At 41.7% G+C, this 13,382-nt stretch overlaps 1 protein-coding gene across 1 annotated transcript in view; it reads left to right on the plus strand.

The window, feature by feature from the left end:
- The window catches only part of EXT2 (exostosin glycosyltransferase 2), a 79,858-nt gene extending 67,402 nt beyond the window's left edge, over positions 1-12,456 (plus strand). Inside the window, exons 11-14 of the mRNA XM_030482339.1 lie at positions 943-1,086; positions 1,599-1,727; positions 2,958-3,040; positions 9,584-12,456. Of these exons, the coding sequence (XP_030338199.1) occupies positions 943-1,086; positions 1,599-1,727; positions 2,958-3,040; positions 9,584-9,722 (495 nt within the window). The 3' untranslated portion in view covers positions 9,723-12,456. The remainder of the gene's footprint in view (positions 1-942; positions 1,087-1,598; positions 1,728-2,957; positions 3,041-9,583) is intronic.
- Positions 12,457-13,382: the final 926 nt, after the last annotated feature.

Here is a 13,382-nt window from a genome sequence, read left to right on the forward strand (position 1 = left end):
TGGGGTTGCGTTAATGATGCCCTTCTCCTTGTTCTTGTCTACCGTGTTTGATCCTGTAGTCAGCTACAAAATAATGTATGGAGTGACAAAGATGGTATCTTGATTGTATCCAGCTGTCTGGAACAAGTCAAGGGCAAAGAGGCCTTCCATGTAGCAGTAGATCCATCCAAGCACCCATTAAAGAATACCAGAAATATTAAAATATAAGCCTGTTTTAAGCCTGTCCTTATCAAAGGAAGCACGTTGGTTAGACCCAAAGCCAGCTGTGAAAGTAGTTAGGTTATAGCCATATCTACTGAAGTTAACATCAAAAGTTCCATTTTAATCATGCTTGGGTTTAGTTAGTGTTAAAATCTTTTTGAGTAGTTGGTTATATTTCTTTACAACAAGGAAGTATTGCTTTAGTGGCTCTGTGGTATGGCTTCCCTGAGTTGTAGGGTCCTTCCAAAGCAAGCTTGGGGTTTTTCATACTGCTTCCAGGCACCTTCCTATTCCAAGAATTAGAATTTAGAAGAAGCTCATAGCAGCCTTCCAGTATCTGAAGGGGGCCTATAAGGATGCTGGGGAGGGACTCTTCGTTAGGGACTGTAGTGGTAGGACAAGGGGTAATGGGTTCAAACTTAAACAGGGGAAGTTTAGATTAGATATAAGGAAGAAGTTCTTTACAGTGAGGGTGGTGAGACACTGGAATGGGTTGCCCAGGGAGGTTGTGGATGCTCCATCTCTGGCAGTGTTCAAGGCCAGGTTAGACAGAGCCTTGGGCGACATGGGTTAGTGCGAGGTGTCCCTGCCCATGGCAGGGCGGGTTGGAACTAGATGATCTTAAGGTCCTTTCCAACCCTAACTATTCTGTGATTCTAACTGAAAGTGATCTTTGCACCACTGTAACTCTAACCTCCCAAAGCAGATGTGTTGCAGCATGTCACGTCTCTTTCTCTTCAGGTTTGGCGTGAGTTCCCTGACAGGTTGGTTGGATATCCAGGCCGCCTGCATCTTTGGGATCATGAGATGAACAAATGGAAATATGAATCAGAATGGACCAATGAAGTCTCAATGGTGCTCACTGGGGCAGCGTTTTATCACAAGGTAATGTACAACTTGTAGTATACTAATGTACAACATGAACCTTTTTTAAAGAGCTGTATGTGATTCTGTTGTTCTGTGTTTTGTGGTGCTGTGATTATGTTTTCTACAACATTCAGAGTGCCAGTTGCAAACTTACCCCAAGCCTCTTGCAGTTGCTGTGAAAACAACTGATTTGTCTCTGCCTATAAAATAAAACCATTACCTTCATGAACGTAGAGGAGAACTCTCGCTAGTTTGCATGACCTGTAACTACACAGTAAATTCTGCAGTGAATGCAGCTTTGGAGCTAGCAGTTCAAGAAAAGAAAAGAAATTGTAAAGAAATTTATGTGCTGGTCAGGAATTAAGCATCCAAAAATGATTTTCTGTCTGCTAAAGTAGTCCTTGACTGAAGACAGTATTCACAGTTTGTCCATAATCCGTCCTTACCCGCCTCTTGTTCAGTGACATATTTAGTCTTACGGTTTCTGCATCTGTATTTAAAATTATCTTCTCTCTCCCTCAATCCTGCAGTATTTCAACTACCTTTACACCTACAAAATGCCTGGGGACATTAAGAATTGGGTGGATGCTCATATGAACTGTGAAGATATTGCCATGAACTTTCTAGTGGCAAATGTCACTGGCAAATCAGTCATTAAGGTAGGACTTTTCTGCAGTTTAGCTTTACAAAGTTTCAAAACACAATGTATATAATCATGCAAATTTATTTAGTAAGCTTCAATATATTAATCATATTTTTTCTCTTGTTGACCGCTGTTCTGGTGTCTCGTTCTTCTTCCATGGTAGAAAAGCCCTTTTAGTAGAACTTTGATGCTAAAGAACAGAGAATTGTTTTACCAGTTGTTTCTGGTGGTTATTTTAGCCATGGAGATGAGGTATGAAAAAGGTGATTTAGATGATAGCTATATATATGTGGGTGTGTACACACATACACACTCATATATATATATATATACACACACACCCCCACATACATATATTTTAACTATTTGGGATCACTAGAAGAAAGAAATTGCCAACTGTCCACAGCTCTCTTTGTCACGGCCTGGCAACAGCTGATTTATAGGAATGTTAATTGCAAGAATGTTAATTGCAAGATCAGCTTTAAATGAACTTTTTATCCCTGAATTAATTTCCTGACATGTTTCGACACGTTTTCAGGTCTGGACATTCACTCTGTACATTCATTTCCAAGTGTGTCAAGTTGGAATGAGATTTAGAGGCCACCAGGCATTACTTCAATTAGCAGGGTCCATTTTCTCCTCTGTCCATCATCATTTACTGGGGCTGGTGGCTGCGTTTCCTAGAAAAGTCTTTAGAAGATAAAGTGTGTGTTTTTGCTGAGAAAGGTTTTGAGCTCTATGAGGGCACAGCAGAGTAATTTGGCACCTCTGTGCGATTCGGAGAGTCTTGTAGGGTTTGCCAGTCAGCTCTTAACTGGAGCGAGCAAAAGAGCGTCTGTTGGATTAACGTTACGGTGAAGTATGGGAAGCTATATTTCATCGCTGTTATGGCTGCAAGAACAAATGGTGTTTATACAGGGACCTTGGCAGTGAGAAAACAGTCATTAAACAGGAATTAAGGAGCTTGTCATCGCCACTTCTTTTCAGTTACAGAAGGAAAAAAATCCTCCAAGCCGTTTTTATTGGGCCCCTGTGAATCTTGCAGTCAGCCAGGCCAGATGGAGCTGAATGGAGGAATGGAGTGGCTTTTTTTCTTCCTTTTTTTAAACACCACCTTCCCCCCCCCTTTTTGAGCCAGCTCAGCTTACACTGCAGGCATGTTCAGAGGTATTGCACTGCTCTCTGAGCAAGGAGATTAATGTCCCTTCTGTTGCTATTTGATGGTATCTGGCGTGCCTTTCTGCAGGTGACCCCACGGAAGAAGTTCAAATGTCCAGAATGCACGGCAATTGATGGGTTATCACTGGACCAGACACACATGGTGGAAAGGTGAGTGACCACCTTTTATTCCTCTTGATTACCTTGTTCTGATCCCTAGAATCTTATCCTGTGTCTCATTAATTAGGATCAAAACCACTCACTGATTGTATTGCTCTAAATTGCTCATTTTGAAAGAATGTCGCATGGATATTAACAGCAAAAGCCATTCCTACTATGCATGATGTGACATTGAGAAGTGCACTACCACAAGAAAGGACTTTAGAAGGGCACAGTTTCTGGCAGCTTTGCTGCAAAGCATATAGGACACATATAGGAAATTCAGGTTCTTGGCAGTACTTTCAATAATACCACATTTTTGTTTTACTGTGGCACATCAACTGTATTGAGTATGAGATCTATTTTCTTTTTGAACCAGGCAGTTGCTAGCTTACCAAAGAGAAACAAGGATATGAGTTATTCATCATGTTATTTGCATTGATGTTTGTACGTTGTCTTTCTTCCAAAGATTGTGAAGCACTTTGCTTCCACTAATGAAGGGCATTTGCCTGCACAATTGCATGTCACATTTTTTGACAATCCCAGCATTAGTATATTTTTGTGAGAATTTAATTTTGAAATAAAGTGTGTATTTGGTAAGGCAGTGAATATTGAGAGTGAAATACTGGAAGTTGGTAAGTATAAGAATTGCATTCTCTGCTTGGCAGTAAAATGGCTTCCCAACCTTGACCAAGACACTAACCGTCCCTCTGCCTTGGTGGCTTCTCAATGTGTAGAGTAAGGGAAGGCTTCTTCACTTTTATAAAGCTGTTCAACACCCATGTTTGAAAAGGACTGTCTGTTAATCATAGAATCATAGAATGGTTTGGGTTGGAAGGGACCTTAAAGCTCATCTAGTTCCGACCCCCTGCCATGCTAGTTATTAGGTGGAACTAACCTGTGATCTAGAACTGACAAAGGCATTTCACCTTGGGCTTCTTGTGCAGTTGCATCTCTCCTGCAAACTTTGGGAAGAATAATTTGCAGCCTTACAATTGATGAAGTAAGTAAGCAGAGGTAGCTATAGTGCTTGAAAAGACCACCAGAAGAGGTGACAGAATAAAAAATACCTGAACTGCATTTAAAATAGGCCATTTCAGATTTGCACTGAGGCAAATGATTATCTTACCAGTTATCATCTTAACAGTGAGCTTTTTTCTGTCCTCTGCAGCAGTCAGCAAATTTAAAGTGGTGTATGCATTTACTGGCCTTTACTAATGTAAATGATACTTGTGTATTGTAATACATGCAGTGAACTAATGGAGAACTGGTGAGTAAGTTGGGGCTTATTTACAAGAAGACTGCATACACGTGTCTGATGTGTAAACGCACATGCTGCAACACACACAAACACATACGTAGTTTGGCTGATTGATTATTAACAAAGGATCCTGACAAGTATTGAAAACCATAACCACCAAAGTTAGCGACAAAGTATTTAGATTGGATGTATAATAAGGCTGGATTAAAAAGATGAGTATGCTGGTTGGAAGTAAAATGTACACCATTAAGATGGTAAAAAACACTCTGCAGAAAACTTCTTAAGGAAGGAGTGGAGGCTGTGGAGATCTTAAAAGTGAGCTGAAGGGGAAGCACAAGAGGTTGTCCTGTGCCTAGCAATTCTGCACTGGCTTTACAGGATGGACTACCTGAAGCCAGATGAGCTTTCCTATGATCATGCTAGTAGCATTACAACATCACATAGGAATTTTAATCATGGTCTAGGTTCTCATTAAGGTAAACTCTATGAAAACAGAAGATGAAAAAGTGCTTTTTGCTCCACAGCACATTATGATGCAGGGTAAAGGTCATGTTTCCATGTCTATAGCAATTCTTGTATCCTCAGAGTAAAGTATCATTGACAGTTTATTGAGACCATGTTGAAACTGTTGCTTTGCTTCTCTGTAGTTTCCAACAGTAGAGATAACTGGGTTGTGGGCAATGTTAGATTGACTGCAAATCCACATACTTTTATTTGCCCAGCCAAAGGGGAGTACATGCTGAGGTAGAGTCTGAGTGCAGGAGAAAATCTTGGGGGATACACAGTTTGGGTGTATTCAGGCTTCATTTTGAAGGTCATTAATATACTGAAACATGCTACACCCAATACTTTCTCACCCTGTGTTGTTATTATCTACATTCAATATAAGGGAGTTATTTGAAAATCTGAAAGGGCTTCTTTTGAATCTTCTAAGCTAGCTTTTCATTTTAAGTGGGTAATAAATGATAGTAATTCTCCTAGAGCAGTAAGGCTCTTATGGCATCAGGGAATCTTTGTCATATTATCAAAGAATAACTCTGTACAGATAACTTTACAGTGTTGGGTACCAAGAACAATACCTGGGCTATCAGGCACAGAGCCATTATCGGCTCCACTTACAGCTTCCCAAAGTGCCTGACTCCTTGTTTTTTAGCATTCACAAATAACAAACAGGTAGTCTGAGCTGATTATTTGCCCAGATATCTAGGGATCAACCTTCTGTTTCTGAAACAAGCAGTTTAGCAGAGTTGTCATGGGCATGCACAACACTTAGCGTTACATTTCTGGTTCAGAAATAGCAGAGAGATGCCCAGCAACTGCCTGATGATTGTTTTGTAAGTGTAAAATGTTTGAGAAGTCATTTGTGGAGATCTGTCCAGGAGGGACGTGTAACTGACCAGTTCTGTTGGACCTTTTGACACTTTCAGCAGAGACAAAGGGAAGATGGCAGAGTTGAACTCTTGTCTTCAGTATTAAGAGGAGGGTTTTTGACCAGTACTGAAATATATTTACAACAACTCATGGGAAAGCCAACACTGCTGTTCTTCCGGCTGTGTAATTTCTGTGGTATAAATAAAAGACTTCAGTCCCCAGGGTTATCAAGCTCCATCATTAAAATACATTAACTAAAGAAAGCTTTGAACCAAGAACTCCCTTCTTGCCCTAGGTTAGCCTTTACATCAGGTCACAGATGAAGCTGTAGGAAGATCTCATAATCCCTGTATTTACAGGTGCTGTTTAGCAACAAGTTTTCTGCCTTTAGCATCATTGCATCTGGCCCTCAAAAAAGGGAAACTCTATAAAATGCAGCCTAGAGGGCTACTGCCTGTACAGTAAATACAACAAAGGGCTGAGCTGCTTCTGCAGTCACATTAACAGCAGCGTCTTCTTTAGGACATGTATTTATTAGAGTCAAAATATGAAGCCATTCCTTAAGAGGCAAACGGACCAGGTAACAGTTGGCCAAAGGCTGTAGGTGCAGAGTTACCCTGCCAAAAAATCTTTGGGTTATAAGGGAGAGGAGACTGATTAAGAGAGTCCTTAACAGACATGAAGTTTACCCAATTCGCTAGGGGCAACAGGGCTCTCGAGTTCTGAGTTCACACAATCTTAATTCCTTGTTGAGCACAACTGCATGGTGTCAGCAGAGCAAAGGAAGAACCCAAATAATTCTTGGAAGGAAACATGCCTCTGTTAGTATGAATTTGCAAAATTTTTGACACAGCCAAGAAAAACACCTTCCCTCCATATGAAGGTGACATGTTACGTTCTCTTGGCTACCTAGCTTTGAATGTTTAATGTTCTAGATACCCTTTCTGGTTTATAGAATCATAGAATCACAGAATGGTTTGGGTTGGAAAGGACCTTAAAGCTCATCCAGTTCCAAGGGCAGGTGGGGCAGCCACAGCTTCTCTGGGCAACCTGTGCCAGTGCCTCACCACCCTCACAGGGAAGAATTTCTTCTTTATATCCAACTTTAAATGTCCCCTGTTTAAGTTTAAAGCCTTTACCTCTTGTCCTGTCACTACAGTCCCTGATGAAGAAGGACTTGTGTTGTCCAAAAGTGGCAAAGGTTTTGAAATTCAAGTGATTTAGTTCAGTGCAGAGGATGAAATTCTTGGAAAGAGGTGACTTTCCTTCAAACACATTTTGTGGCTTTTCTATGACATTTCTTTCATCTAAAAAAGCCTGTTTCTGATCTTTGATATTTCCTGAGGACTAACTTTTCTAATTCAGCTAGAGTGATTAGAACATAGTGGGTTTTCCATTTCTTCATTTCTTTAACAATGAAGTGGTTTCTTGGTTGAAGATGCACTGTACTTGTCTTGTATGGTCTTGCCACTAATGGTCTGCTGGAATGGTCTTGCTACCAGAGTAAGTTTGGCTGTATCACAGAATCATAGAATAGTTTGGGTTGGAAGGGACCTTCAGAGGTCATCTAGTCCAATCCCTGTAGGATTCCATCTTGATGCTTTCTCATAAGACCTCATCTTTGATGTGGAAGTATAACTTTTGGAGGGAAGAGGTCGCTTTTGTCTCCACTATCCATTTAGTCTTGTCTTTTGCTCTGAGGGTGCCGCTTAGTTCGGGTTGTGCCAATGGCTGATCTGATGTGGCCACCTGCCTACCAGGCAGCAGGCTGAGATAACTAATTCATTTCACACTGGCCATCAAGCAGCTGTTACATTACAATGTCTTTCAGTCATTACTGTCAGAGGCAGGATTTGACCCAGTAGACTGGAAGTATTCTTGTATTCCAGAGACCAGTGAGGGCCAGCAGCTGTGCAAACTCCTCATATGAACACCACTCAGTGCATCTACCTCCTCGCCTGTGAAGTCTGTGGTTTTCCTGCCACGAGGCTTCTCCAATACACACAACTTGGATTACAGTTAGCCACGTTTCTCAGAAATAGCAGATGATTTGGAAGTCTTGACCTTACCTGAAAATCAAATGTTTTTAAGGTATCTCATTTGGGCGTCTTGTGGAGGCAACAGAAACTGCTTGGTGTTCCTAGAGAAAACACTCAGTTCCTGCTGTCCATGTTACTGTAACCTTTATGTCCCCATGGTGCCTGTGCCCAAAGCTCACTCTCCCCATGGTTCACCTTCTTATTGGAGACATTAAACTTGAGTGTCTTCACTTAAGTCCTAACTCCTGAAACAGCTCCTTCGCTGTTTCAGATCTGTGCTACCCAGGAGCAAATAGTGCTTGAGCTGGATCTAGAGGTTGCTTTCCACTGCACACAGTTTCCTCTTACATCCTGAATTCCTTTTGATTTGTTTCCTAGCCCAAAGATTTGAATCTGGAGGTAGGAAGAATTATGAAGGGACGAGAACACAGCAGAAATATCTGCATTTACCTGTATAAATATTTTATTCAAGTATCACCCCATATGAATTAGTTTTCTGGCACTTTTCTTAGGCCAGAAAATGTCCTGAAATGTGACCATTATAGCTTGAAACAGCTATGTAGAGATGTAGCACTTTAACAACCTGGACTTTGCGTTTTCCAGTCATTTACTCTCGTTAAGCAGGGAGCCATGGGATGGCTCAGAGGCTGAGGAATTGATTTTGAAAACCAGTCTTGCTGTCCCATCTACTTCAAAAGAGTATTTGGGGCAGTGTTGAGCAGTCCCCATCAGAAAACTGTCACACTCAGTTGGTGTGATTGACCGGGTCTGTTGAGGAAAATTATCCTGGAGCCACAGTGACCCCCTCACCCTTCGAAGGGGTCGGGAGAGGGTGCAGTGGTTGGAGAGCAAGAGACCTGCTCTGGGACCGCCTGCAGCATGTCAGCCTCTGTGGCTTGAGCCAGAATACTCATTCACTTTGTGTTTTCTCTTTCGAATGGCAAAAGAAATGTGACCTGTTTCCTTGTAGCTGTCTGATGTTACGTGTTGGGGACTGTTGTCATGATTCTTGGTGTCTCAAGTTCTTAAAAGCTGGTTTATAAAGTACGGAGCTGATGTTTGCAGAGTGCTCGCTGTGGGGAGGTGAAGCCAGGTTTTTCCCTGCCTTGCTTCCACAGGTACTGTGCCTTTCAGTGAAAGAGTTAAAGGAGCAATGTAAGGTTAAACATCTGTGTGCTTGATTTTTGAAGCACATGGCTGTTCCCTTCTGCAGCATTACTGACACCTGAGATTATTAAAACTGAAAGAGCCATCAGTGGTCCCATCTTTTTTGTGCTAATGTGCCTTATTGCTCAGGGTCTTTTTATTTAGACAAGGAAAATAAACTGATTGGTTTCATTTTATAGTTTTAATTCAGCTTCTCTTTTAAGTTACAGTACAGTCAGTGCTGACCATACACATTTATTTTTGTGGGAAAAGACAGAGCTTCTGAAGAAGCCTGAAAAACCCCAGACTTTTAGTTAGAACTCCGTTTTCACAAAGGCTTGGGTTTTGCAAAACCTTCGTTATGAGCCAAACTGACCCAACAGTGGCCCTTTAAGAGACATGTTGGCAGTTAATCTGTTCTGGTTTACAGCATGTACATTGCTTTAAGAATGACTGGAATTCTAGGGGGAGGGAGAAGGGAAGCTTTGACCTCCATGTGCACATGTGCTGCTGCCAGCATCCCCTTGCTCGTCTCTGTGATTAAATGGATAAATCAAAGAACACCAGCTTCTTCTCAGTTCTCTCCGCAGTGAGGCTCTTTTTAGTTATTAGTAGCCAGCATGGTTGAAATACTTCCAAGCACAAGAGGGAAGGTTTCTACCAGTTATGTTGGTGTGGGAGCTGGTAGCCAGCCCAGTTGTTGGGGTTCTTAATGACACTGCTTTTCCCTTTCACCAGATCTGAATGCATCAATAAGTTTGCCTCTGTCTTTGGGACCATGCCTCTCAAAGTGGTGGAGCACCGTGCTGACCCTGTCCTGTACAAAGATGACTTTCCTGAGAAACTAAAGAGCTTTCCCAATATTGGCAGCTTGTAAAGGCAGCTGTGAGACAAACCCGAGTGATGAAAACGGGAGCTGAAAAGGTGCTAAAAAGGAATAAAAAGGAATATACGGCCCTGAAGAAAAGAATCACTAGAGAGTGCGTTACGTCTAAGGGAGATGGGAATGAATGTTGTATTCTGGTATGTTGTCTTCCTTTCACACTGCACAGAGATGTAATGGAAAGCTGAAGAACTGCTTCTCTTTTGATCACAGAGGATTGAATCTGTTCATGGGTCCTCCCAGAAAGGCCCCCCATGCACTTTCATCCAAAGAAGGCTGTATGCATCTGGAAGAATCAAACAGAATCTCGCTCTCTGATTGGCGTGACTGACCTCTTCTGTCAAATGTGCTGCAGCTCTCTGGTTTGTAGCATCCACTCAAAGCAACTGTGTGCAATGTATAGCTGCTCTCTTTTCAGAGGAGCTTATTGCCTGTGTGGTTGGTGAGCCTCTGTCTTTTGAGCTTAATTGGTGGCTTAAGTAACTGTGTAACAATCATTTTCTTCTGCATAGTGAGACAAACATTTATCTTTTTACAACATCAGCAACAAAAAGCTGTGTGTTGTCACATGGCTTAAAGGGCAAAGCATTTTGTGTTTCATAAATCATTGTGGTGCAAATTGAGACATGCAGCAGCTGGGAGGATGGTTTCCTTCAGAGCAGAGACCTGCAGGAAGAGAACCCCAATTGCTGCACCTCTTCTTCCTGCGTAAATCTCAGGTTTTCTGCTGCATCCATGCAAGAGACTGTGACTCGATGTCAAAACTAGTTGTGTTACACAGAAAAAGAATATGTGTCTTTCAGTCTTACTATATTTTTTTATTTTCATTATCAAAACAGTGGTCAAGTTACAGTTTTATGTCACAGCCATAGATAAGAACAATTATGAAGTTTTTCACATCTGAATCCTCTTCAGCAAGCAGTGAGTTGTAGTATTGATTTGTAAAACACTTAAACTTACAGAATTTCCCAATTACAGCTTCCATGTGGAGGGATGTGTGTATGTACAAGACACTATTAATGCATGCTTTCAAACTCCTGTGAAATGCCATTCAGTCTTCTGCCAGTAATTTAAGGAACAGCAGCCTGCCACTGAAACGTACAGCACTGGAATTGTTTCTCAGTGCTGAAATTAACCTGAATTAGAAAACTAAATGCAACAAAATTAGAAATAAAATTGCCTGGACTGTTACTTTTGCTCTACAATATTAAAGAGGATCCCAAGTTGGGGTGAGAAAACAGTCTCTTTTCCATCACCACTGATTATATGTTTGTTACCAGATATGGGTGATTTCACTGTCTTTTGAAACCTCCATTACTGCCAGTTACAGAGACAATCCTACTTGATGGGCTGTTTTTCACTGCAAGCAACCTTATTCCTCAGATTTTGCCAAACCCCAAACAATAGGACAAGTGTTAGGCATCACGGTTCACCCCCTCTCCTAAGCTGGATACGCAGCAATGACAGAAACCAAATGAAAGTCAGGCTAGAAACAGGAAACATCTGCTCCTATTTGTCTCACCCCCCCACTAAGACTTATCTTATTGCCCAATGCAGTGGATGTGCTGTGAATGAAAATCATATTGGAACAATAGCTCTGAGGGGATGCTTCACTTCATAACTCCCCTGGGATGTGCCTGTAAACTGTATCGTCCGATTCTCTGGGAACATTTAATTACTAGTAAATGTTTTTCCCTGTAGTCTTTGTTTCATTTCTAAGTTGCTGTGGGAGGGGCTGTTGGGGAGTTAGGATGGCTGTTGCAGTGATAACAACTGCTGTCTGCATGGTGGGTGTCACAAGAGAGAAGGAGGTTTGTCGCTTGCTGTTTCTCCTTTACAGCCTCTCAGGTTCATTGACATGAACTTTCTTTTTGAATCTTCCCATTGATTTACGTCATGGTGCTTGAGTATCAGGAGATACCAGCATATTTCCCTTGAGCAGTTTGCTTTGAAAGGGTCAGTGTGGCAGTGCAGTAGTCATTTCAGTTTTGGCTGTTCTTTTGGGGCTGATCTCAGCTTGGCAGGCCAAAGCAGTTTAACTGAGTTATGACGTCTTCCTTACACAGAGCAGTGGAGCTGCTGTGATTTCCTGGTTCTTTCTCAGTGAGCCAGTTTTGCACAGTGTTAAAAGACACACGGAGGATTTGAAATACTTGGTGGAGTATTTGTAAGTGGGGACAGCCCAGTCAGCGCTTCTAAACTGATTTACAGTCTCAGGTCAGTAGAAAGGCAACAGGTCCTTGTGCCTGCATCCCAAAGCATCCACAAAATGCCCAGTGGCCCCTAACAGTCATGTATTATCCTTTGGCATTTTACATTTGCATCTCATTTAGATGATAATTTGTCTCTGTTTTGTGCCATGGAGAAAATGGGCAATTAACTGTAAAAAATCCAATGTAAAATGGTCTGCTTCCCCCCCTCTGTTTATTATTGTGATGTTCCTGATGGAAAATGTGAAGGTAAGATGTACCCGTATGTCTGATTTCAAAGGGGTTTGTTGTCAATCTTTAAATTAAGATAATTTTTAACTTTTAATTGTATGTATGTTATCAAAAAAAAAGTTTAATGTTGGTATATTAAAAAGTAAATCCATGGAGTGTTCGTTGTGTTTCCCTTCTGGAGCAGCACAAGGAAACATGGATGCATTTAGAAGGGAGAATTGTAGCGACAGGCTGTTTTGCTACATAAATCTGTGTTAAACTCAAATATCCACAATGTACTTTAGAAAGATCTGTCAGTGTTTTGTCTTTCCCATAACTGGAGTTGGATGGTCGTCTTTGAAGTAGAAGTTGGCTCTGCGCGAATTCATCCCAGTCACCTTTTTGAGGAGAGTAGTTGTTACTCTAATTTTCTGCCAAGGTTTGACAGTAGCATTTATCTTGGAAAAATAGGGAACAGATCCTTTCTCTTCTTGTGAAGAGAGACAGCAAATGTTAAGAAATGGTGCTTTTGAGAGAGAAGCTTTGGTGGAGCCGTGGAGCTTGTGGAATCCAGTGTGGTGGCAACTCTTTGTTTCCAGAAGTGCTGCAGCACTGGAGCATGCTGTTTGTGCATAGCAATGGGTGTGATGGTGTGATGTGCCCCAGTACTTGCCCTGCCAGTCATGGGGTGTCTTAAGGATACATTTTTAGCATCACCAGCTCTTCCCTACAGCGTGTTGACTCTTTCCTTCTTCACAGCTCCACTATCTCATTACAGGACATGCCGATTCAAGCTGTAATGTTCTGAATTACTCTTTCCTGCCATCTCCAGCTCCTACTCCTGAACCTCCTGCCTTCCATCATGCTTCCGCTGATGCAGTTCAAATATGCCTTACTGCAGCAAGTAGTTTATCCCTCTCAATTATCAGTTCAAGGGCCTTTTAAACTCCAGGGTCTTGGAGACACAGATAGGAAAATAATTGCGAGGTGGGATTTAGCTGATGCTCAGCACTTCAGGCTCATTTTGCTTTTAGGCTGTATTGGCGAGTGTTGAGCACTCCGGAAAAATGCTATACTGAGACACACGAAAATGGATTTAGGTGGGCAATTTTAATGTTAAAATACCTTTAAAATTTGGATAAACACCCTCCATAATGATTGTCTGGTACCCTGGGTGCTTCTCAAAGTAGAGCACCTTTTGACCAGGAAAATGGTTACTTGGTAGAGCATAAAT

Source organism: Strigops habroptila, chromosome 4 (genome assembly GCF_004027225.2).
Source record: "Strigops habroptila isolate Jane chromosome 4, bStrHab1.2.pri, whole genome shotgun sequence".
In the NCBI taxonomy this organism is placed as follows: domain Eukaryota; kingdom Metazoa; phylum Chordata; class Aves; order Psittaciformes; family Psittacidae; genus Strigops; species Strigops habroptila.